The sequence below is a fragment of the Nyctibius grandis genome, chromosome 9 (assembly GCF_013368605.1).
Source record: "Nyctibius grandis isolate bNycGra1 chromosome 9, bNycGra1.pri, whole genome shotgun sequence".
In the NCBI taxonomy this organism is placed as follows: domain Eukaryota; kingdom Metazoa; phylum Chordata; class Aves; order Nyctibiiformes; family Nyctibiidae; genus Nyctibius; species Nyctibius grandis.
This window is the reverse complement of record NC_090666.1, coordinates 6,843,157-6,868,943: the sequence shown is the minus strand read 5'-3', so window position 1 is coordinate 6,868,943 and position 25,787 is coordinate 6,843,157. Positions and strand designations below refer to the sequence as shown.

Sequence of the window (25,787 nt, the reverse complement as noted above, 5' to 3'; positions counted from 1 at the left end):
TATCATTCTTCCCACTCTCTTCTAGACTACCTTGAGTTTGTCTGTGTCTTTGTTGAACTGCAGAGTCCCAAAATGAACTCCATCATCAGGTATTCCATCAGTGGCTTTGACTGTGCCAAGTGAAGTGAAAAGATTGCTTTCCAGGTTTCATATGCAGTGACACTTTTAATGGCCTATAATTAATTTACTTCCTCTGCAGCAGCATGTTGCTACTGATAGAGATTTAGCTTTGATTTGCTATCCACATGTGATCACTTTCTGGTTATTTTGGCTATTTTGAATTCATATACTTGATTTCAAATTCCAATATGTAACATTTTTTGCTTCTTGTTATTAAAGGTCACCTCCTTGATCTTAGATTATTTCTTGTATGGATCAATATAAGATGATTCTGAATTCCTTCTTCCACCTGCTAGTGGTTTTGGCCAGTTTGGTGTCATCTGCCAATTTTGGAAACATAGTTTCCATTCCCTCTTTCATAGACTCAACCTGCTGAAGTGCTGTTGTCCCATTATGCCCCCATCTTGTGGCAAGTATACATCTGTAGGCTTTATTCTGATATCTAGCAATTCATCTGTCGGTACCAGGCTAGTTACCCTGATAAGATGAAACAAAGGTCAGGCAATTTGGCAAACATAGCACAACATCCAAATTCCAGTGGGACCAGCCCTCAGGAAGAGACCAGTATCTGTGAGAAGCAAGTTTTCAGGAGACAGTAACATGTTTGCTGATTGCATTTTGACTGTCCACACAGTGTATTGTGGAAGTGTAATCATCTTTTGGTGTCTCTAATGGGAAGACAACTTGTAGCCAGATAACGCAAGGGTGCCGTTGATTCTCTAGCCTGAAGAGAACAGAGGAGCAGTGAAGTGCTTGTACCTTCATAGACATAATAGCTTCTTACTCCTGTGGGAAGGCCACGATAAAACATTGTCCCTTATGAACCGGCCTGAAAAGCGCGGAGGGAGGGAACATTTGCACAGATAAACCCAGATGGTGTGGAAAGATGTGCGTCAGCACGGGGACAATGCTTCGGGGGGAGCGGAGTTGGCCGCACCCCACGCAGCTCACCGGCCCCGCAAATGGCTCAGGCCCCTTCCGAGCCTGGTCCTGCCCCCCGGGCAGCCGGCGGCCGCCACTCCTAAGGCCAGCGCCGGGAGCTGCGGTGGCCGCCCCTTCTCCCGCGGCAGCGGGGGATGCCCTGGCCCCCTCCCTCCTGTCAGCCGTCCCCCGGGCTGTCAGGGCCCCTCCCCGCGGCCTGGCCTCCCCTCAGCCACAGCGCGCCCCCACCTGCTCCGGGACGACCGCCCGGCCCCCAGCGCCCGCCTCCGTGCCGCTCAGCCGCGTTGTCATTCGCTGGCCGCGCCATCCATCACGCGGTGGGCGGGGCCTACCGGCAGAGTGGCGTCTGTTAGCCGCGGGCACTGCGCTTGCGCGAGGCGGCAGCGCCCCGCCGGACGCGGCGCGGCCCGCAGCCGCGCTTGCGCACTGCGTTCTCGGCCTTCCCCCTCGTAGCGGAAGTGGCGGGGCCGCCTCAGTTCCGCCTCGGCGTTGTTCGCTGTGGACAAAATGGCGAAGATCGCCAAGACCCACGAAGGTAAAAAGCCCGAAAAACACCCGCAGCGGCGGCCCCTGTAGTTGCGTGCTCCGCCGTTGTCTTTTGTTTGTGTTTTTCCCCGACTCTGGGCAGCGTCAGGCCCGGCTCGTCGGGCGGGGGCCGGGCGGGCTCGCCCCGCGGCGGGCGGGCCGGGCCTGTTTGTAATGGCGTCTCCGCTTGTGTCACCACCATGGCCGGGCCGCCGCCGCGCGCTGTGGGGCTGCGGGGGCGGGCGCGGGGGAACCTGACCGGAGCGGGGGGCTCTCGCCGTGCACGCGTGGGGGGAGCGGGGGCGGTTGCCAGGCCCGCGCGGGGGGGTGAGGGGGGGGCGGTGTCGGTCAGCTCCGGTTTTGCTGTCGGGGCGGGCGGCGCCGCTGGGGCACGAGTTGCTGGCAGGAAGCCGAGGCGGAGCAGCGCTTCCACGAAAGGCCGCCCGCGGGCCGCTCCGCGCCTCCGCCCCCCGTCCCTGCGCGCACCTCCCGCGTCCCCGGCCCCCTCCTGGCGCTCGCGTCGAGCCCTCGGCAGGCGCTCAGCAGCAGCCGCGCTGTACGCCTCCTCGGTCCCGCATCGCAAGTGTCGGTAACACGCGCTCATTCTCTCGACCGAGCCCTTCGGCCTGGATCCGCAGTAAACAGGAGGCCAGAGAGGGAGGGTGAGCGGGTGTTGCTCGCTGAAAGCCAGCGTGGCCTGAGCAGCTCCTAAGTGTCGTGTCGGCGTGGTGCGTTCTGAGAAAGATGCCCCGAAGGAGGGAAAAAACAGCGTGAGGTCTCAAGCATTTCAAGTGCTATTTTAGCACGGAGACTTCCTGCCGGCTGGGTGTTTGTGTAGGAAAACTGGTCTCTGAGCGGTTTAGTGAGTGAGGGCTTTCACAGGCAGTGTGTTATTTTCGGAGTGCTGTGTGGCTGTGTTCACTACTGCTTCCAGCCCTTTACTGCGTCAATCGAAGGTTTCTTCTTGGACAATGTCTGTGGCGTGCCCTGCCCTTAAATATCTTCAGGCAAGGGAGAATAATTTTTAGAATTGTACTGCTTCTGTGTTTTTGCTTTTGGGTTTTTACTCATGTTTCTGTGTGTGATAGGTGATCTGCTGCGTTTTATGTTAATTTACATCCGTAATTCACTAAGCAAAAACTACCTCTGGACAGCGGTTATACACTGTGAGGTAGGCAGGGTGCCCAGGTATTCATCGCCTTTGGGGTCGGTAAGTTTGCACTGAAAAACCTTTATGAATGGAGAGGCATTGTCTCCCGTGGGAGTGAGGTTAACGTAGTCTTTAACACTGCAGACCTAATTTGAGTTTATGGATGAAGAAAAGCGTAAACTGTTGTCCTCATTTTTTTTTTTATTTAATTTGATTTTATTTTTTGGCATTCTAGAACATTTTTGTGCAGTTACAGAAATTGTCTTTTGTTTATATGCTGTTACATGCATAATGCTTGTGTGAGAGATACTACCCAAGTGAATATTACCCATCACACTGCTCTGCCTCTCATATTATTTAAAGAGCTTTTAATAATAAAATAGTAGAGTTGTTGGGTTCTTTTTGAACTTAAATTATTTATTGAAGCAAATGATGATCCATTGAATTTAATGAAAACATTGACACACTTCAAATTGCATGTGTTTTGATTAGTGTTGTAAGAGAACAGGTTTTAAGGGGGGTGGTGGTGTAGGTAGTTAAATTTTATATAACTGGGTATGACCATGTAATGCTGTCTTTCCCCACATGGAGGTATTAGCTGAACACCTTGATTATTTTTCTTCTGAGTTCTATCCTATCTTACTTTTTTCAGTTCCTAACTGATTTTCCAAATTGAGTTGTTACTACATTGTCTTACAAGATTTCTCACATCTTTGTACTGTTTGTTAAATACTTGTTGATTGATGTGTTCAAGACACAACTTGAAAGAGGTCTCAAAACAGTTTGAGATTGTTGCAGTTACATAGCTTAAGGGAGAATTCTTTGCTTTGTTAAGCTGAAAAGTTTTAAAGGGCAGCTTATAAAGCCTCAATAAGTGCTTGAGTTTTGAATGCTGTCGAAGGTAGTTTTTAACTTGCATTATTTTTTTTCGTGCTCATAAAAGAATGAAGAAATCTCCAAACATAGTAGAGAGACCTAACATGTATGAGGGTGCTAAAGTAGCTAGAAATAAAGCTGCACAGGGCAAGCTGAATGTGCAAAAATATGATAAGGCATGAAAACATAGAAACTATTTACACTGTAAAATGCTACTTCGGTACAAGGTTTGATTATTTTTTCATGCTGAATAATGTCTTACACTCCAAATGTTGCAAGTAGAACTACATGTATGGTAATGCAGTATATATTTTGAGAAAGGCTATCATGATCTGTCTGTGAGCTAGATTTTCAGTGACTTTAAATTCAAATATGTTGACTTTAACAATTTTCAACATTTATGATATGTTTCAAATCAACTGCATGTTAAAGTTACTTCTTTTAAAATACCAATATATTATTAAATAGAGAAAAATACAGAAAAAGGAATGATCAGTAGGATATTATCCCCCTTCCTCCCTCTTTTTTTTTTTTAAAAATCCCACTCCCTTTACTGTTTCTTTGTCTTTGAAGTTTCTGTTTATGTCCTGGTTGACTAAATCATCAAACAAATACTTTGCTTTACACAATGTATTTTTAGGCTTTGTGATTACTCTTTCTTAATTTGATTTGTATTTAAGTGCTTTGTTAAATAGGGTGGGAGGTTTTTCAAGAAAGTGCCAGTTAGATCAAGGAAGGTAGACACATCTTTAATGTCAAAATAGTCTTTTCTAGCTGAATATGTGATGCTTTATAAACTGACAATCAGGCTGCAGACCTTTTAGACCTTCCAGTGAACGGGGTTTTGTGACATGTCAAATGGGTGTTCTCTTCAGAGTGCTTCATTTAAACTCACACTTAGAGACTGCATGGCATTAGTTGAAAATTATGGTGGCCATAAGTGGGGGTTAGTTAACCCTGTAGACCCTGTGCAGACTTTCTTTTATTGTATAGGTAACCCAGCAGGTTTTGCTGTAAGAAAATGAGACTGCTCAGTCTGCAAACAGTTGTAGTCATTGTAATTTAAAGGAGGCCAATAATAAATGAGATTTATACCCTCTTCAGTAAATATAGCTATTTTCAAAATAAAATAAGAGAACAAAGCCTTAGTATGTAAAGTGTTGTTAAGAACCATTAATAGGAAAATATTTTTGTATTAACACTTTTGCTGCAGAAATCCCACAGCTGCTTTAATAGACTGTTGATGGCAGTAGTGGCGGGAGCCCATGCACGGGCAAATCTTTGTGGCCCATCTTGCTTGGCAGGGTACTTACTGGTGCTTTATTTGGCTGAGCTGTATGGTCAGGTTGATTCAGTGGACAGGTGATGGAAAGGCTTTTTTGCATTGTAGGCAAGATCTGTAGGCTTTGTTGTGTTGAAGTTGGTTACAGCTATGGATGCGCAAACAGGACGTAAAAAAATGTGCTACTAAAGAGGCAGTTCTAGTAACTGCTCTTTAGAAATAAGAAACAATGTCATTGTACTGTAAAAGCACTCGGTGCTAGTAGTGTTGTCCTTGGCAGCAGCAGAAGCTTCAGGTATTCCCTTTCACCCCAGTGCTGCATTGCACCAGGCTGCAAAAGGAATCAGGAGCTTGATCTGCTCTTTGGAAGAAACGGAAATAACTAAAAAATCTATGAGAAAAGTATTTGAGTTGTATCATTCCATAACCGTGCCATAGGATGACTTCACAAAAATGGAATACCTTGAGATGACACTGGTAAACAGGATACGTGTGGAATGCCTCTGAAGATGGTGGGAGACCTCTGTGGGCAAGACTGGGATCTGTAATTCGACAGTAGTTTATTTCTGCTGCTTCTTCAGGAAGTAACATGTTAGGGAGAAAGTGTCTCAGGTTCTGGACTCACTGGAATCCCTGTGCTGTACAGGATTTTAGGGGGAGCTGGATGTACCTGGGGGCAGGATTCAGCAGGTGATCATGGCCAGCAGTATAAGGCTTTTGTCAGGTTTCAGCTTCTTGTGAGTTCAAGGCAGATACCGTACGATTCTGTAACGCAGAGGTGACTGTCCAGGTTACCCTGTTCTAGATACCTGCAAAAGTTTGATGGAATCCCTTAACTGGCTGGAGCAAGGTTCTCCTTATCAGCTGCTATGGTGTCTCTTCTGTGCATGGGACTCTTGATGATTTTAGAAACATACTGCTGCTGTTTCTTTCTGTGCCCAGTAGACCACTGCAGGAATTGCAGATTTGCTGTCAGGTTTACTGTGCTTAAGGTGAAGTCACTGTTTCTAACTGCCAGTCCCGCAGGGCTGTATGTGAACACTTAATCCTGCTATTCTCGCTCATAGCTATATAGCAAAGATTTGTCAGGTAAAACTACGTGTTCAGTTACTTCTGTAGAAAACATGCCTTTGTACAGGAGACATAATTTGGCTTACAGTGTTGTTTTTTTTTTTTAATTAGTGGCAGTTTGTGATAAGAAGAGGACTCAGCCTTGGCTCTAGGTCTTGAAGTTTACAGGGCTGACGGTTTAAACTAAGCAATTCTGATCTGCAGTCTTTCAGTCATTAAAAAAAAAAATCACCAAAGCCAAACACTCCACCCCCAATTTATGTCTCGGGTCCAATAATTTGGATTAGCAATAATCTTACCTTTTTTAAAAAAAAAGTATTCTAGTCTGAATTTTTGCCAGGTTTGTTAGCAGGTATTGTAGTATAGTGTCTTTTGCAAGATATGTGGGAAAAGCTTCTGAAATTTATTAGTCCTGAAAAAGAGAAATGACCAACAGTAGTAAAAAACTAGTGAGTAATCAAGATTTAAGATTATTTGTGAATAGGATTTCCTGTAGCTTTTGTAAATTGGCAAATTTCCCTCAAATTATTGTAGCAGGCAATACCACTTCAGATGGGAAAGCGTGAATCACAGAAGTGTTGAAGTTGGAAGGGACTTTTGAGACGAAATAGTCCAACCCTCCTGCTCAAGCATGATCCTTGGTATTCCTTCAGCCATGAAGTGCAACTCTGGTATTCTTTTGGCCATGAAAATGATTGTTTGATCTACTGAAATTCACATTGTATAGATAATTATCTTTACATATCTATTGAATCAAATTCAGGTGGAAACAGTAATTATTTTTATGGAGCCAGCTGTGCCTTAGTATACCTATATCACAGTTAAATTTATTGAAGACAGTTGAATTGCTGTAACTTATTTTCTTGTTGCATTACAACAGGTAGGAGGAAAGCATGGTTTAATTGGGTTCCTTGTTTTCTGGGTTTACAAGTTAATGTTCTTTCTGAAAGTACTAAATTTCTAAGGTCAAAGATGGCCACCAGAGTTGATTAGAGTCAGACCCTGATACGTTAAAAGCTTGGCAAAGCCCCATTTGTCCTGTTTGAAGGTTAAGCTGCTTCTTATCCAGAATAGCAGACTCTTCAAAGATGGTGGTGCAGGCAGGAATAGTCATGAGCAAATAACATTTGAGCTGCCAGAGTGAAAAGAAGGTGGTCCTAACTTCTTCTTTTTTTTTTTTTTTTTTTTGCTAATTTGGTATCGAGTGGCATATTAGAGGGTTTTTAAAATTTATTTATTCAACGATAATACAGCTTTGCAATATGTTAGATAACACAATACAGTGTTGTTTTAATAAATGTTCTGAGATTTGACAACTCATGTGGTAGCTCCTTTGAACAGATTTGTTTTAATTAGCAAAATTGGTTTGTTAATTGGAGATAACGTTTTGAAAGGCTTTTTTAATGAGAGGATTACATTCGTTGAGAAAGTGTTGTGTTAGTGTAGTGTTTAGAAGTATTACTGTGGTGTAAATTACATTCTCTGGTAGATTTATTGGAAGATGAGATACGTTAACAGTGGGTTTGAATAGTTTGCTTTAGGCCATACAACTGAAGTAGCCTGTGCTGGATAATATTACAGCTTAAGAAAAGCTGCTTACAAATATGGTGATTTTATAGTTTTATGTGTCATATTTGTTTATTTCTTTAGAGATAATCTTTGAAATTGGGTGAAAAGCTCAGTTTGCTCTACATAGTAACATGAATATTACATTTTGTGTGTATGTGTAAAAAGACCTGATTTTTTTTTTTGTGTCTTTACCCTAGATATTGAAGCACAAATTCGAGAAATTCAAGGAAAAAAGCCAGCTCTTGATGAAGCACAAGGAGTAGGCCTTGATTCCACAGGATATTACGATCAAGAAATCTATGGTGGCAGTGACAGCAGGTTTGCTGGATATGTCACTTCTATTGCAGCAACAGAATTGGAAGATGTGAGTGATTTTATGTATTTGTTTCTTTAGGGCATGCGTTCTAAGTATATTGGAATTAATTTTGTGCAATTTTTAATACCAGTTGCTGAAGTAAAAGCAGTTATTGTCATTAAAGCCATACAGGACCAAATATGTCTTATGCAGGAAGCTTGTAAGTTCTAAGTCTGGCTTGTACTTCATGAATTGTGCTTTGAAACTCATGTAGGCCCAAGCAGAAGGCAAAAAGTTGTGGCCTGGTACTTAATCAGCGTTAGCCTTGACTGGAATAATTAACTTTGTTCTGTTGTTGCTGCCAAGATGAAAAATGGTAGTGAAAAAAAAAAATCTAATAAAACTTGGGCCAACAAACTTAAGATTTCTGTTTCTACTTCATTTCAAGTTTCAGAGCAATTTTTGAGAATTGGCTTTTTAACTGCATAATACGGTTCTCCTCACGTATCCTGCTTGTAAGATTACTTCATGTTAATTCCTAATGTTAAAAATTTGATCACATTTTCAGCTGCAGGAGCAGTCAGAAACTACAGTTCTGACCATAAATACATAGGCAACTACATATTACACAGAGTGAATTATATTTTTAGGAGGAAGGAAGATTGTTATGTTCAGTTTAGTACTAGTTGATGAATTTTTTTAGTGATGTACTGTGTGTCATTTGTGGACTTCTAAGAATTCCTTCATTAAAAATTTTCTGTTACAGGGTCTCACTGAAATCAGTTCGTAGTTTTAAGAGCAGTTATTCTTTTGGGTTGCTGCAAATTATTGCTCCGAAACTGGCTACTAATACGAGGGAATAGATAGCAAAAGCATCTTACACATTCTGAGTGCTTGTTATTGCCATTGTGATTGAGATAGTATAACTAAATCGACGTTAATATATTTCTGAATTTTTCACTGTTCCTGAAGCTTTTTTATGGGGTTATTTACTGCAGTTTTGTTCTAAATCTAGCAGGCTTTTAAGAAAAAATGGTTTGAATTTCTGTGCACCAGTTTTCACGTGCCAACTAGGGAACTATATCAGTAGTGCTAATGTGAAATACAGGCTTTTTGTATAACTAGTGTAGACAGCATACTTGATTAAATGTATGATTAAATTAATATTGCAGAATACTTGAGTCTTGTGGAGAGAAAGCTATCTTTTTAGTGATGTGATAGGTTTATCTGATTCAGCAGTTTGGGGGTAATAAAGCAAGCTATATGAAAAAGCTTGCTAAAATTTGGAATTAACTATTCTAGTTGTCCATTTTTGTCTTTTCTATGACCACAGTATGTTAATTTGACATTTTTTTATCTAAATATAATATCAATGTGACAAATTTGCCATGTCTTTTTGCTGACAGGATGATGATGACTACCCTTCTACAAGTTTGCTTGGCCAGAAGAAGCCAGGGTACCATGCTCCAGTGGCATTGCTTAATGACATACCACAGTCTACTGAACAGGTACATCTTCATTTAAGGCACAGTAAAATACTGTTGTAGGTATTAGTGTAAAGAGTGTTAAAGTTTTTTGAGACCAGGTCTTGTCTTCTGGAAATAAAAGATGCATGTAAAAGGCTATGGTATTTTAATTTTGCTGTAGGCTTGTTAGTGCTTTAGTTTAGAATTCCACAGGGTGATAAAAATTGGCGCTTCTGCATATAAAGGCAATGTAGGCATATATAGTAAACTATTAAAAAATTTTTTGTGTAGGTCAGATACTTCAAAAATTAAAATAACAGGAAAACTTAATGTCCTTTATATTTCTACTTTTGTAAAGAAAATGTAATCACTTAGGCTTTACATTCCTGGAGTATTTTTCTGTGAAATTTAAAAGCATATGAAGTAACATTAAGTCCCCCTGCAAAAAGAAGAGGAAAGGTTGACAGCAAGAAATGCTTTGGTAAGGAGTGAATAAACTTCTTAAAATAGCAGATTCTTATCAGGAGTTATTTCGTAAGAAATTCTTTGTTAAAAAAAATGAAATTCTAGTTACAGAAGTAAAATTTATATTAGCACAGTGTTTTGACACTCCTACGTAGTTGTGATTAAAAATAAAGTAGGCCTTTTTAGTAATACTGAAAAAGAATACAGGTTTATGGTCACCAGACACTTTTCATCTTGTTTTTCTTACATATGTGACTAACCAGCTTTTTTTTTTTTTGTTTTTTAGTATGATCCTTTTGCAGAACACCGTCCTCAAAAGATTGCAGATCGGGAAGATGAGTACAAAAAGCACAGGCGGATGATGATAATTTCCCCTGAGCGTCTTGATCCTTTTGCAGATGGTAATTTATTTTGACTTTTCTATACCCTTTATGAAATTTGTTGTCCTTAATTGTCTTTAGCCCTTTGATTTCTGTTGGCATGCTTATAAACTTAGTTTTGTTTTAAGCATCCCCTTTTTATAGAGATTTGGTTGAAAACCTAGATGCCATATTCTTCATCTTTATAATACCAGTTTTCTTTCCAGGTAGAAGGACAAGAAAATAATGAGCCATTGCCATAGAAACACAAAGGGTTAAAGGTTTCTCTTTTCATTTTGTTTTGGGTTGTGCATTATGCTTTGAACAACTTGTGTATTGAGTGCTCAAATTCTTTCAGTACCTTGAAAGTTTTCATTCCAAGTCATAGATTTACAGGGTTACTGATTTTGAAATGCTAGTTCTCAAAATAGAGCACCTAATTCTTACCATCCTATGTAAACTTAGGTGGTATAGCTAAAAGAAACAAGCATATATGAGACTTTGATACTATTAATAGTTCAAGTCTGTTCTGGTAATTTTAGAATGCAAGTCAGGAAAAGGGGTATAGTGGGTCTGACAGAAACTTTCTTCAGGTGAGTGAGTTTCACATGTGGCAATGAGGTGCCTGTTGGCTTAAAATTAGTAGCTATTTTGCAGGTTTTACAAATTAGAATTTCAGCCTGCATGAATTAATAGGGATATTAATTATTTTACTTGCTTAATTGTAATTGATATAAACATGTATTGTCAGAATTCACAGGCCCATACTAACTGTCCTTAATTTCTTTCCTACAGCAGTACTGCTATATGCCAGTCCTGTCTGCATTCTTAAGGGTGCAGTTCAACACATCCTGTGTAGATTATGGTGAAAAACTATTCCAAAGGAAAGTCCTATCAAAGCTAGTGTCAGAGTGACACAGCCAATTGGGCAATGATCTTCAGTATAAAAATGTTTAAGACGTTTATTTTTTTCCCTAGATTATAATGCTATACCACTTGTATAGCTAATCTGCACATTTTTCTTAAAGAAAAGTGTTTTTCTTGACAAATCTCATTTTTATAAAGTTGGGCTTCTTGTAAAGTATTTAAAAGTTTAATTAACTCAAGATACACAGCATAAACCAACATATGGTATACAAAACCCATTACCTGTGAGTATCATTGTGGTGGTATATGTACTGTATTGCATTCAGCTCCCAATCACAGTTGTACCTTGAGAAGAGGGGGAAAGTGTCATCAAACAGGTTTTTTGGGGTTTTTTGTTTTGTTTGTTTTTTTTAATGAAGCCCTTTTACAATATAACACTAGAAGATCTGGGAGACGTGTCCAGATTTGTCAAACTTATAAATGGGTCTTTATGATAAAACATTTTAAACATTACTTAGGTATGCAATAGTTATTTATAGTCAGATAACAACTAGGATTTACCAGCTTACACAAGGTAATGTTTTGAATATAAATATCTTTCCAAAGTGTTACTAATGGTAAAGAGATAATTTTCTAGGCTTCTATTCTGCTGCTTGAAGTCAGAACTGCTGATGGAGACAAAGGCACGAAAGTGTACGTATTCCGGATTAGCAACCCAGGAACCCATCACTTCTGAAGACTCTTAACTGTGTTGTCATTTTATCATTTATATCGGCTTTAAAATATTTGTTTGAAACTGCAGTAGCTATGTTTGTGTTCAAACAGGTTAAATTGATCAGCAAACTGAATAAACGTAAGATACATGTAATTTTAAAAATTCTCAATCAAAAAGTAAAATTAAATGATCATGGAATAATATAATATTAGAGCAGGACAATAGAAAAAGTCAGTAGTTTCTGCTTATCTTGTACTCATTGTGCTCCATTCCTGTTGCTGTTCTCTTCCGCAGGAGGGAAGACACCAGATCCTAAAATGAATGCCAGAACATACATGGATGTCATGCGTGAACAGCATTTAACAAAAGAAGAGGTGTGTGTGGGGAGGGTTTTCCACTTGAACTTAGTTTCATTTTACAGCCTTTGAAAGCATGTTAAGAAAGTGGGAACAGAAGTTCTGTTGACTTTTTGTCTTGACTGAAAAGTCTTTTTCTTTGGAAAATCCTGTGTTTCACGTGTTGAAAGTCAGTAGAATTTAAAGATGAAAGTTTTGAAAAGCATCTGTTCTATATAATGCCTAAACAATGGAGGGAGAAATAGTCTCAATATATTTTAATCTGGATTTTTTTATAGCACTGGGACTTTTTGTTGTTTATTTTCTTTCAGAGGATGAGAGACAAAAACAAAGTCACTGAGGGGTATTCAGTGTCAGAGATGTTTGTTTTTGTGAGCTCTGTGTGAAGGGAATCCAGGGGGGCTTTAAAAGGCTTTTGTTAAAGCACTTAAAACAGATGTTGCAGTACTAAGAATTGGTGTAAGGTCGACATCTGGTTTTAAATATTTAAAAAAAAAAAAACCAAAACAAAACCCATGTAAAAATACGTGCTTTATCCATGGCTTCAAAAAATTCATTTTAATAGGTAAGAAGATACTGATAATATAATCAGATTTCTTGTGTGATACCTACAGTGCCACATTGTTAATTGGAGCGAGATCTTGTAGTTCCAGTGGTCTCTCTAGATTTATATTGATTTACCCTACTTGACTCACCTTAATGAGGAATTAGTTCATAATTTTGGCAGTCTTACTGTTTATGGACCCACTGATAAGTGAAAAGCAGTCTGGGTTAGTGTGCTGTTTTAACAACGTAATCTTAGAATTTTAAGTAAGAATTTCAGGGCTTTTTTATGTCGTGGGATATAACTCACGTGAACACATTTTCTAACTCATCCACCTTTAATTTCCTGAAATGGAACTTGTTTGAAACAGATGTGTAGTGATTTTAAGGCATACATATAGATGACAGAAACTGATAGCACTCAAAATTCTCCATGCGTTTGCATTTGTTGGAATAATGGCTTTTATAAGAAATCAATTGAAAACAGCCCCTCCAAACTGTCAGTATAGAAGAATTTGAAAAGATAATGAACTTGAAATTAAAACAGTAGCTAATTGCATGTTATTTGAGCAAAACCTCAAACAGTAGCATCAAAAGATACGATACAGCTGAAAAATCTCTTCTAAAAGTATAATCTGAATAGGCCTTCTTAAAAAATCTGTTTCTTATGTTTTGTCTTTTTGTGCCCTTGAATAGAGGGAAATTAGGCAACAACTAGCTGAAAAAGCTAAAGCTGGAGAGCTTAAAGTCGTCAATGGAGCTGCATCTCAGCCACCTTCAAAACGCAAACGGCGTTGGGATCAGACAGCTGATCAGACTCCTGGTGCTACACCTAAAAAATTATCCAGTTGGGACCAAGCAGAGGTAATAATCCTAGTGTTTGTCACCTTATTTACAGAAGACGTTATTAATGCTAATCCTGTTGAATGTCCGAAGTTTCTTACTCTACTGAAAAAGAGTAACTAGCAGTCTTTTGCTCTATAGTATGAGAGAGATATTGATACTTTTGGTTTTGTCTTGTATAGACTCCTGGACATACACCATCTCTGCGATGGGATGAAACTCCGGGCCGTGCAAAGGGTAGCGAAACTCCTGGTGCCACCCCAGGCTCAAAGATATGGGATCCAACTCCCAGTCATACACCAGCAGGAGCTGCAACACCCGGACGGGACACGCCCGGTCATGCAACACCAGGCCATGGAGGAGCCACTTCCAGCGCTCGTAAAAATCGATGGGATGAAACACCTAAAACAGAGCGAGGTATTTATGGTGAATTGGATAGCGCATAATAAGCTTTGAATGGTTAATTGTATAGGATTTTTTCACCTTAAGTAAGCAGTAGAGTCAGAAATCAGGCAAGAAGTAATTCTATTCTGACATCTAGTGGTTGATGGGAAGTGATGTTTTTGTCTGAGTTTGTAGCATTGAATTCTGCCCGTTAGCTTAACTCACGTCTGTGAAAGTACCTTGGCTCAAAAACTGAATCAAAGTTCCGTGGTATATCTAGTGACTGCTGCAGGGTGGGATTTTAATGTGTAAAGGAGCTCACATTGAATTGCTTTTCATGATACATTTATGTGTGTTGTTCTTGAACTTAAATTTTTTTGAAGAGGTTAACATTAGAACAAGTTGTGGAAGCATTTTCTCACCTGCCTAATTTGAATGAAGCTCATGAGTCGGAGAACAGTGAAACACCATTGTTTCTTAATGCTTTTATCAAGGGAGTACATGGATTACTTTGTCCAATTTCTAGAATATCTGAGTTCTTTTGTATTTTTTTGCGTTTTATTTATGCTAAGATTCAGCAAGAAGATGACGTGCTTTTTTCATAAAATGAAATTCTCTGTTGGATGTTTTTAGTGTAATGCCTGTATTTTTTTTCAATATTCACCAAAGTAGTCTTTACCTTTGTCTAGTGTATCTGTTTATTTCATACTTGTTGATTTGTGTAGGCATGAGGACAAGATACTGAAAAGGGGTTTGGATATTGATTCTATAGTTGGAGTATATACTGTTCAGCGTTCTGCAAAGATTGTTTTGTTTTTCCTTAGATACTCCGGGACATGGCAGTGGATGGGCTGAGACGCCTCGTACAGATAGAGGTGGTGACTCCATTGGTGAGACACCAACCCCAGGAGCAAGTAAAAGAAAGTCACGATGGGATGAGACACCTGCTAGCCAGATGGGTGGCAGCACTCCTGTTCTGACACCTGGCAAAACACCCATTGGTACACCAGCTATGAATATGGCAACTCCTACACCCGGTAAGCCCAGTCCGTTCTCTAAGGCTTGACTTTCTCTTGTAGAAATGAAACATTTACATTTATATTGTGTTTTGAGATAGTCAGTATATGTTCATTTTACCGTTTTTAATGCCCACAGCAACTAAGTTCCAGAGAGAAATAGAGACTAAGGTTATATGTCTGTTCCTGTTCAATTTAGTTGGTAAAAAATGGATAAAAGGCTCTCTAAAAGTTTGATATCTTACTGGCTGCAGATTTCAAGTGCTGTGGAGACTTTGGCTTAAGAGAGCACTTAAAGGTTAAGTAAACAAGTAATCTCCTTCTGCATACAGAAGATTTTTTCTTAAACTTTTTTTTTTTTGTAATTTGAATATAGGTCATATCATGAGCATGACTCCTGAACAGCTGCAGGCTTGGCGTTGGGAAAGAGAAATTGATGAGAGAAACAGACCACTTTCTGATGAGGAGTTGGATGCTATGTTTCCAGAAGGGTATAAGGTAATTCATCTGGATTAAAATACAGCAGACCATAATGTTTATTTTTTTCCTGCCAGGGGACTTTTTTTTTTTTTTTTTTTTAAAAAAAAAAAAAGTTTATCCCAGAAGTAGAATGTTTCACATTAAGTAGTGATTATTGATTTTAGACGTTTGTTCAGTTTGGTTACTGATTTATTGTAAATCCATTAGGAAGGGAGAGCTAAAGGTGATCTCAAAGGCCAGTCGTTATTCTGCTTCTCAGTGTTGGGAATGCCTGTCAAGGCCAGAAATAAGCTCTGAATGGACTGATAAAAATATTAAGTCCAGATGTAGAAAAACATAGAAGAGAGTCATAAATTCTAAGTCAGCAAGTATGCTGTGTGGATACAGGTATTGAAGTGTTTCTTTAATACTTTGTAAAGAGATTTCAAAATTTATTATCCAAGCTCTCAGCAGTGGAAGTGAGCTTTCTTCTGAAATACCATCAATACAGGATAAGCACAAATACAAACTGTCACAGTGAATTTATGTGTGTTGCTGTGAACATGGGATCTGATGTATGCAATAACACTTGCACAAATCCCCAAACAAATAAAATGGAAGATACAAGTTTAGTAATGTTTTGTATTTGATGCCGTTGTATTTTTATATCTGTTGTGATAGGATAAATTTTGGTTTTTCTTCTGTAGGTTCTTCCCCCACCAGCTGGTTATGTACCTATTCGCACTCCAGCTCGTAAGCTTACAGCAACTCCAACACCTTTGGGTGGTATGACTGGATTCCACATGCAGACGGAAGACCGGACTATGAAGAGTGTTAATGACCAGCCATCTGGCAATCTGCCCTTCCTAAAACCAGACGATATCCAGTACTTTGATAAACTGCTGGTAAATGAGATTTCACTCATGCTGATTAAAGTTTACTGATTTCTTTTGAATATGTAGCAATGCCTATTTATTTCTCTGGAATTATTTGTAGGTTGATGTTGATGAATCAACTCTGAGTCCTGAAGAACAGAAGGAGAGAAAAATAATGAAGCTACTTCTGAAAATAAAGAATGGCACACCTCCCATGAGGAAGGTAAGATGAATTGCAGATGCATTTATGTAACTTCATTTTTCAAAAATCTGCATTTGTTTTTGGGTTTAATTTCAGTTGTGCGTGGGATTCTCTTTTAATCTCCTAAACTTTGATATATGTTTAGTGCTTTCGTCCTCTTTTATATCTGTGTGGCTTTTTGTTTGTCATTCAATGTAATTTAGTATTGCTGCTCTTTGTACAGTAATGTCAGTCACTAAATAGTGTATGGCTTATATAATTTTTTTGTTGTTGTTTACAATTATGAGAAACTAGACTTATATTGCTTTTTACTTACAGGGCTTCGTAATTTTCTGCATTTTGCTTCTTACACTTAAATTAAGAAGCGCTTAGTTAAGTTTCAGCCTTACACGTTATGCAATATGTTGGCAGTCTTCTCTGCACAGTTCTGCTCTAAATTGACCATAGCACCAAGTTCCTAGATGCAACTAAGTGCTGTATAAGCTACTTTTCAGATGGAGCCATTCTTAGTATTAGACCAGGAGCATGCTTTTCTTGAAAATTGAACATCTGGGAGCTAATGTCAGGGTGTTTCTCTTCATGCATTCATTTTTAAACAGAGCAGCATAAAATTGTTTGAAGCAGAGTTTTGCAGTGGTAGGAGCAAGTATTTTGAAGCCTATGGTTACAATGAATTATATTTTAACTTGGTTACCCTCTACCTGTTTTGTAATTTTTCGGTGTTGTTTCCTTAGTTTAACTGATAGGCTGTTTGGTTTTGTCTAGGCTGCGTTGCGACAAATTACTGATAAGGCTCGAGAATTTGGGGCAGGGCCATTGTTTAATCAGATTCTGCCTCTGCTGATGTCACCAACGCTTGAAGATCAGGAGCGTCACTTGCTTGTCAAAGTCATTGACAGAATTCTTTACAAACTGGATGACTTGGTCCGACCATACGTACACAAGGTCTGTTGCAGTTTACTATTTCGTCTTCGATTAGCTTTTTCTGATCATTGCTGGGAGAAGTGTGTATTTGCATATCAGAAGAGGATGATTCCGTGGTTTTTTTTTTGGCATAATTGGCTTTCATATTTCTTCTTCAGCCAAACTTTTACGTTCTTGCAGTGTGATCGAAGTGTGGGCTTTATAGTATCGAGGCATGATGTAAAAATGATATATGCACACCTGGGGGTGGGAAAGGTGTCTGATTTGATTTAGTTAGTATCTACGGGCCGGGTCCTTCAGAGGCAAAGAGCTGTAAAAAGAACATAATAGATTTAAATTTTCTCTGGTTATCATAAAGCTTTAATGGTGGATGCATGGAATCATCTCTGTTTCATGGAGTCTAGTAGGGCCAAAAATGCTACTAAAAGTATTAATGAAAGAAAATATTAATTTGTTTATCTTTTTCAGATCCTTGTTGTCATTGAACCACTGCTGATTGATGAAGACTACTATGCTAGAGTGGAAGGCAGAGAAATTATTTCAAACTTGGCTAAGGTAAAGTTCCATCCATCGTTAAGGCACTGAATCAGCTTACATATAGCTACATGTTTATAGGCATGAGAGAAGAATTAACTGTGCTGTTCGTAAATCCGATTGTTATGTTTTGTGTATTTTTCCTTCAGGCTGCTGGTTTGGCAACAATGATCTCCACAATGCGACCCGATATTGATAATATGGATGAATATGTCCGAAATACAACAGCTCGAGCCTTTGCTGTCGTTGCCTCTGCTTTGGGCATTCCTTCTCTGTTACCCTTCTTGAAAGCTGTCTGTAAAAGCAAAAAATCCTGGCAGGCTAGGCATACTGGCATCAAGATTGTGCAGCAGATTGCCATTCTCATGGGTTGTGCTATCTTGCCTCATCTCAGGAGCTTGGTTGAGATTATTGAACATGGTAAGTTCTGCTTTCCTGGGCAAAGACTTTGCTTTATATTTGGAAAATTACTCATACCCCAGTGAGGCTCAGTGATAGTAAGGTCCTTGTTTTGTGTGGTCTTTTGACACTGAGAAACAGTTCAGCTGACTCAGAAAGAGGAATTCCTGAAAATAAGTTAATCCCTTTTATACTGCCCCTCTATTTTTGTTATGTTGAACTTAAGTCACAAGAAGTACAGGAAGTGGTACTAAACACTATTCTCTTGCAGGTCTGGTGGATGAGCAGCAGAAAGTTCGCACCATCAGTGCTTTGGCTATTGCTGCTTTGGCTGAGGCAGCTACTCCCTATGGTATTGAGTCATTTGATTCTGTTCTGAAGCCTTTGTGGAAGGGTATACGTCAACACAGAGGAAAGGTATATCTAAAATACTTTCTTTAGTTTGAACTGAAATGGATTTATACCTTCTGTAACTCATTAGAGATATTTCTGCATTTAAATAGGGTTTGGCTGCCTTTTTGAAGGCTATTGGTTACCTGATTCCACTCATGGATGCTGAGTATGCAAACTATTATACCAGAGAAGTCATGCTAATCCTTATCAGAGAGTTCCAGTCTCCTGATGAAGAGATGAAAAAAATTGTGTTGAAGGTATGTCAGAATGATTGTTCAGCATTAATATTGAATATGTATGTTTTTCCTTTTCTTAAGAAAAAACAAAACAAGCTCAAACCAAAACAAAAAAAAAACCCCACCCCAAAACCACCCAAAACCCCAAACTGTACATAGAATTAAAATTATTGGATTTTTATTTCCTGTCAGGTGGTAAAGCAGTGTTGTGGTACGGATGGTGTTGAAGCAAACTACATTAAAACAGAAATCTTGCCACCGTTTTTCAAACACTTCTGGCAGCACAGAATGGCATTGGACAGAAGAAATTACAGACAGGTATTTTTTTTTTAATTGGAAAATGATTTACGGTAGAAGAAAATTCACATTAGAGTGTTCGGACTAGTGATTTAGAAGTTGCATAGCTAAGAGGTTCACAGGTTCTTAGGAGGCTATCAGTACATTTTACATCTGTGAATATGAGTCTACATTAGTTGTAAGGTGGGGTAGTTCACCCCACTTGTGGTGTTTAAAACATGGAGTGATTTCTAAAGGTAAAAACAGTTGTTCATAGTGCACTTAACATGCATGATGCTGTTTCTCCTTGTTAGACTAGGGAAATTTAATTTCAAGGTGTAGGAAGTAGATTTTAACGACGCTTGCTTAACATTTTTATATTTCAGTTGGTTGATACAACTGTGGAGCTGGCAAATAAAGTTGGAGCAGCAGAAATTATTTCTAGGATTGTGGATGATCTGAAAGATGAGGCTGAGCAGTACAGAAAAATGGTCATGGAAACAATTGAGAAGATAATGGGAAATCTGGGGGCAGCAGACATTGATCATAAGCTGGAAGAACAACTTATTGATGGTATCTTGTACGCCTTTCAGGAACAGACCACAGAGGTATGGCCAAGGGTGTTTAGTATTTGGTTCACTTTAACTGTAAGCTAGCTCACTGTTAGTTATACAGAAATGTATGCTTCTAAAAGTTAGATTTTTAGAATCCTTTTTCAGATGTCAGTGCTCTGTCAATGAAATCCAGAAACTAGCTCGGGAGTGTTAGCATTTTAATAGCAATTTTAGATGATGTCGAGTTTAATTAAAATGTAGTGTTGCTTTTGGTCTGATTTTCCTTTGTTGTTTTTACACGCAGGATTCTGTGATGCTGAATGGTTTTGGCACAGTCGTTAATGCTCTAGGCAAAAGAGTTAAACCCTACTTGCCACAAATCTGTGGTACGGTTTTGTGGCGTTTGAACAACAAATCAGCTAAAGTTAGGCAGCAGGCTGCTGACTTGATCTCTCGTACTGCAGTTGTCATGAAGACTTGTCAAGAGGTATTGTATTGACGACTTTTACCAAATTTGCTGTAGTGCGTCGTAGTAATGAGAGGGAAGAAAAATTTAACTTCTGAATCTTTTTACTTGGTTGTAGGAAAAACTGATGGGACACTTAGGTGTTGTGTTGTATGAGTACCTGGGTGAAGAATATCCTGAAGTACTGGGCAGCATACTCGGAGCACTTAAGGCTATTGTCAATGTTATAGGTACGTTTGTGTATTGATTACGTGCCTGTTCAAGAGCAAAATTAAAAGGCGTTACAAAACTAAATATGCTTCTTTGAATTCGATAGGTATGCACAAGATGACGCCCCCAATCAAAGATCTGCTGCCACGGCTTACACCTATTTTGAAGAACAGACATGAGAAAGTACAGGAAAATTGTATTGATCTTGTTGGGCGCATTGCAGACCGGTAAGCTGACTAATGATAAAATATTTGACCCTCTGCGTGGGCAATTAATGTACCAAAAGCTGAAGTTGAGTATCAGGTTTGGCATCTGGGTATTTATTATTGTATCTCTTGATATTTCTTCAGTTGTGCATAAAGCTTAAGATGAGATATTTGGCAGTCAGTTGAATGTATTGTAATTACATTATTTTACAAACAGTTTTTAAGTAGTATGTTGTCCATTTATGCAGACTTAGAATGCACACAATATAATAAAATTTGAGTAAACTGTTAACCAGTGAAGGTCTAGTGTTAACAGATACCTAATTAGGGAAATTGCTTAAGCAGTATCCCTCTGTTGATAGCAAATGAATAGGTGCTACAATTTATGTGGTTTTATTTAAAAACTTCTAGCATCGCTGAAGAGGTAGCTCACTTTATTCTCTTTCAGAGGTGCAGAGTATGTTTCTGCAAGAGAATGGATGAGGATCTGCTTTGAACTGCTTGAATTATTAAAAGCTCACAAGAAAGCTATCCGAAGAGCCACAGTGAACACTTTTGGTTATATTGCAAAAGCTATTGGGTAAGTTGGTCTAATGCTTATCCACTTCTACGAGTGGTTACCTAACATAGTGATGATTGTGAGTATTCTGGTGAGAAGTATTCAAACTTCTCTACATTTAACGTGTTAAATGTGTAGACTTGATTTTACTCATTTTGTAGAAGGAGAATACAGTCACGTATTCATTAACATAAGGAGCTGCACTTTTGAACTGAATTTGTCAGCGAGCAAGGGTAGAATATAATTTGGTAGTAAGAGCAGTTTGTCTTATACATTTTTGATACTGTGATATGCATTCAGACCCTCTCTGTATTATTTCATAAACTCTCCTTTAAATACTCAATCTCTATTCTCTTATTTTTCCCTAAATCAATACTTCCATTGATTTGCAAAGGATTTTTTGCCACTGAGGTGGTACTGCAAGTCCACGAATTGTAGAATGAAGCACAATTCCGATCTTTATGCATATTCTTAAATAAGTGACCAATTACTGACTTAATGTAGATACAGCAAGCAACCAAGGAGTGCCATAACTACGCTTCTCTATCCAGGGCATTGCCTATATCTGTCAATGTGTATGGTTTTATACAAGTTCATAATTACCTGTGGGATCCGAGTAATAGTGAGGAGGCCACTCCTGTCCTCCAGAGTTTACAAGAGGCAGAATAGAAGGCAGGAAAAAAGCTAAGTCTAGAGAAAGTAAAAAATGTTGGTTATGAAAATAAGATCACGCAGTTGCTTAAGCTGCTTTACAGTTTTGTGGTTTATGTTGTTTCCCAGTTACCTAAACTTTTTTTAAGGGCTAAGCCATCCTTTTCTACCACTTGCTGTTTGAAACTCAACTAATTTTATCAAATTCTCTCGGAATCTACTGACATGGATGTGCATATTATCTCTTCCAGACCTCACGATGTATTGGCTACACTGCTAAATAACTTGAAAGTACAGGAAAGGCAGAACAGAGTATGTACTACAGTAGCAATTGCTATTGTAGCTGAAACATGCTCACCTTTCACAGTGCTGCCTGCACTCATGAATGAATACAGAGTTCCAGAACTGAATGTCCAGAATGGTGTGTTAAAATCTCTGTCTTTCCTGTTTGAATACATTGGAGAGATGGGAAAAGATTACATCTATGCTGTTACACCATTGCTTGAAGATGCTTTAATGGACAGGTGAGTGCACTTCTTTCTATGGTACAGTTAGCCATAGTCATATATTTTAAGTGTATAGCTGTGTCTCAGTGATAACAAAGATGCACACTGTCCTTGTTTACTGAAGATGTTAAGTGACCAGCATAATTTGGAAGCCATTGTCTGCAAGTAATTCATATTATATACTCCTATTTTACTAATACTTTTGAAGATTGAAATGATACAGGCATCTTAAGTGAGTCAAGACTTCTTACATTCAAACTGCTTTTGAGAATTTCCATTGTTAGTACTTTTGCTGCAGAATCAGAGCACAGTAATTTGTCTGAAAACTCTTTTTTAATTTACTGATTTTTGTTACTCTGCCTCTTGCTGTCAGTAAATAAGGGTTAAAAGTGTGTATTAGTGCTTTCAAAAAAATGTTATTGAAAAAAATATACTTGTCCAATCATGTTGCTTCTAAATATAATTTATTAATAAGCCATTGTTCTCTTTGCAGGGATCTTGTCCACAGACAAACAGCCAGTGCCGTGGTGCAGCATATGTCTCTGGGTGTTTATGGGTTTGGCTGTGAAGATTCTCTTAATCATTTGTTAAATTACGTATGGCCTAATGTGTTTGAAACCTCACCCCACGTCATTCAGGCAGTTATGGGGGCTCTGGAGGGTCTCAGAGTCGCTATTGGTCCCTGCAGAATGTTGCAGTATTGCTTACAGGTATGTCCTTGTGTATGCTGAGATAGCAGAGACAGCAGTTATCAGGCAGGACCTCTTTCCAGGAGACAAAAAAGTCAACTGAAAATGGTTTCCAGCGAAGGAAAACAGTGTGGCTTTTCCTCTCTTTAAAGTATTCTTTAAACATGGCATTCTGTACCAGGGACTTCAGTTATTGAAATAAGCAACAAACAGCGATTTTGGTATAGTGAGATAGCTCATTACATTGAGGAACTTGTGTAGAAGTAGCAGGTAACTTAGAATATAAATTTGCTAAAATAACCTGGCACTCTGACTGTAAAATGGAAGCATCTCACGAATTTTGAGGGCACTAACTAATGATGGGGGAATAAATTGATAGTGCAAAGTGTTATGAGAACAAGTAACAAGTGAGATAAATAAATGAGAAGATAGGCTTAATATTAAATCAACATTATTTGTCGTTAGCCAAGAAAAACATTTAAAACTGTTTAAGAGTGAAGCCCTAGAAACCAGTGCTTTGATCAGAGTTTATACCGTCATATCATCACTAGTCAGTTCAGCTTCTGTAAATGTCTGTGTGGTGGTAAAATCTGAAGGCTCCTTTTCTGTGTAATTGCACGTAACAGTTATTGCTGCGTTGGCTATAGAATCTAAACTCACATAACAGATGGGAAGCAAGGATGAATGTAGTGCAGATCAATGTAAGAAGATGTGACAGCGTTTTATTAATTATTTGCAGATACGGAATTTCACTGTGTGATTTATTTTTGTATGGGGAGCCTCAGCATGAAGATACTGACGTCAGTAGGAAAGTGAAAGAAGTCTCTTGCACAGTGTATTTTTTTGTAAATACTACTTGTATATTCTTAATATATAGAACTTTCTTCTGGAGCTTTCACATGCTGCTCATTTTTTTAGGTTTAATAATAGTTTATGTCATGTATTCCTATCTAGCGCTCTCTGCACAAATCACAATTAGCAAAGCCAAAGATAAGACTCAGTTCCAGCCAAATATACTGCAGCAGGTTTTAATCTTTGTTTTAAAAGAAGAAACCAGAACTGGAAGTATGTTAAGTGGAATTTCTCCCGGCAGAAAAAAAGATAAGAAAATCTGTCTCTAAATAATACTTTGTTACTACTAGCTGGTTTAGATAGTCGCAAAAATTGGGAATGACACATTTAGTGTACCTTCTTTGTTATAAGTGGTGTTAGTTACTATAATTGCTTTTTGAGAAGGCTTATTGTGCAAAACTTGATTAAATTCAATAACAGACATTTAGACCTTAAGCTTTTAATAAATTTTGTTCCATTCTGTTTTCTAGGGTTTGTTTCACCCTGCCAGGAAAGTCAGAGACGTTTATTGGAAGATTTATAATTCGATCTACATCGGATCACAGGATGCTCTGATAGCACATTATCCAAGAATCTATAATGATGAAAAGAACACCTATATTCGTTATGAACTTGATTACATCTTATAATCTTCTTGTTCAGTCGTTTGTGTTTAATGCACAGCTGTTCTACAATTAAACGCTTCAGATTTGATGATGTAAAATTTTAAAATATTGGAGATCAGTATAGAGCTGGTCAGAGGCAGAGCTAGGAATCCAGTAGCATGATTTTTTAAATATGTCCTTGTTTTTTGATGTTAAACAGTTAAAGTCAGTAGTGACCAAGAAAACAGTGATTACAATGTACTGGAGGGATTTCATTTTGGATTCATCTTTATGAAGATTTAGATTTCATTCCTTGTGTTTAAAGGGGAAGTTTATTTGAGAAATAAACATTTGTGTATAAAAACTAATTTGTGTGTGTTTTTTGGACAGAGGGGCTTCTAAAACAAGTCCCTTTGGATTAAGTATTTGTTCATGTAATAAGTAGGTGGCATAAAACATTTTAACCCTTTTTGTCATCACCTAGCTTTTGAATAAATAAGAAAAACATACAAACTGTAGTTAATGTGTCTATCTTTGTCATGCAGTAATGTTGCTGTAGTCTGGGTGATAGTTGTAGTAGTGGCAGTTTATTGTCATGGAAAAAGTAGTGGTTTAATTGCTGCTTGTTATTATTGCTTCATCTGCAGTATCCTGGTTGTGGGGATGGATTAGCTTGTTAAATTTTCAGAAGTTAAGCAGTTTATTGTAGATGGTATGTGTAAAATTGGTTGTGCAAATTATGCGTATTGATCACATTTAGCATGTCTTTTACCATGTATGGCTGTATAAAAGGCCAAGTAATATTTATAGGCCATGCTATGATTCCTATAAAGAGCTAGGAAAGTAATGTCCCCGGTACCTGAGATGAGGCAATTTCGAAGGCGTGTGTGTGACACAGGAAATGCTTCAGCTTGAGATAGGAAAAGCATTTTATTTCCTCATTTGTTTTTTTCCTTCTGTGCGTGTGCTAAAAAGAAAATGGTCTTGATATCTGACAGTAAACCACATAAAACACAAGGTTAAATCATTCTGGTAGTATTATATGTTATCGTATGTTTGTAAGATAACAAAAGGTAGTAGTTGGCTATCAGGCGTGTTGTTCTGAGAGTCCTTGATTCAAGTTGAGTGTTAAGTTTCATCTTACCAAGTTCAATGCAATGTTGTTAGCTGACACCTCTCTGCTTTTTTATATAGATGTGTGATTCTTTAGCGGTTCAGCATATAAGAAAATTCCACCCTGCCTTTCAAGGCTTATGTTTTTGTTAGAGGCTTGGGGTGGTGCAGCACCTTGGGATCCTTTTTTTACAAAGGTACTAATTTGTTAGGAACTGAAGTGACTTTTTTCAGCAGTGTGCTTTATTCTGAAAT

At 38.5% G+C, this 25,787-nt stretch overlaps 1 protein-coding gene across 3 annotated transcripts; it reads left to right on the top strand.

Moving 5' to 3' along the window:
• The first annotated feature begins 1,488 nt into the window (after positions 1–1,488).
• On the top strand, positions 1,489–24,932 carry SF3B1 (splicing factor 3b subunit 1). 3 transcript variants are annotated; one of them, XM_068407507.1, is made up of 25 exons: positions 1,490–1,597; positions 7,733–7,899; positions 9,237–9,338; positions 10,048–10,162; positions 11,997–12,076; positions 13,298–13,465; positions 13,627–13,861; positions 14,653–14,865; positions 15,221–15,342; positions 16,011–16,208; positions 16,300–16,401; positions 17,146–17,325; positions 17,773–17,859; positions 17,988–18,258; positions 18,509–18,654; positions 18,741–18,887; positions 19,059–19,184; positions 19,529–19,750; positions 20,001–20,183; positions 20,281–20,392; positions 20,479–20,599; positions 21,027–21,158; positions 22,040–22,312; positions 22,788–23,004; positions 24,306–24,932. In XM_068407507.1, the coding sequence occupies exons 1-25, from the start codon at positions 1,570–1,572 to the stop codon at positions 24,462–24,464; spliced, it is 3,906 nt and encodes a 1,301-aa protein (XP_068263608.1). In that variant the 5' UTR covers positions 1,490–1,569; the 3' UTR covers positions 24,465–24,932. The 3 variants fall into 3 exon arrangements, with proteins under 3 accessions (XP_068263610.1, XP_068263608.1, XP_068263609.1); XM_068407508.1 differs by lacking the exons at positions 1,490–1,597; positions 7,733–7,899; positions 9,237–9,338; positions 10,048–10,162 and adding an exon at positions 10,370–11,680; XM_068407509.1 differs by lacking the exons at positions 13,298–13,465; positions 13,627–13,861; positions 14,653–14,865; ... (15 more) ...; positions 22,788–23,004; positions 24,306–24,932 and adding an exon at positions 11,625–11,680 and having other exon boundaries at positions 1,489–1,597.
• The last annotated feature ends 855 nt before the right edge of the window (positions 24,933–25,787 follow it).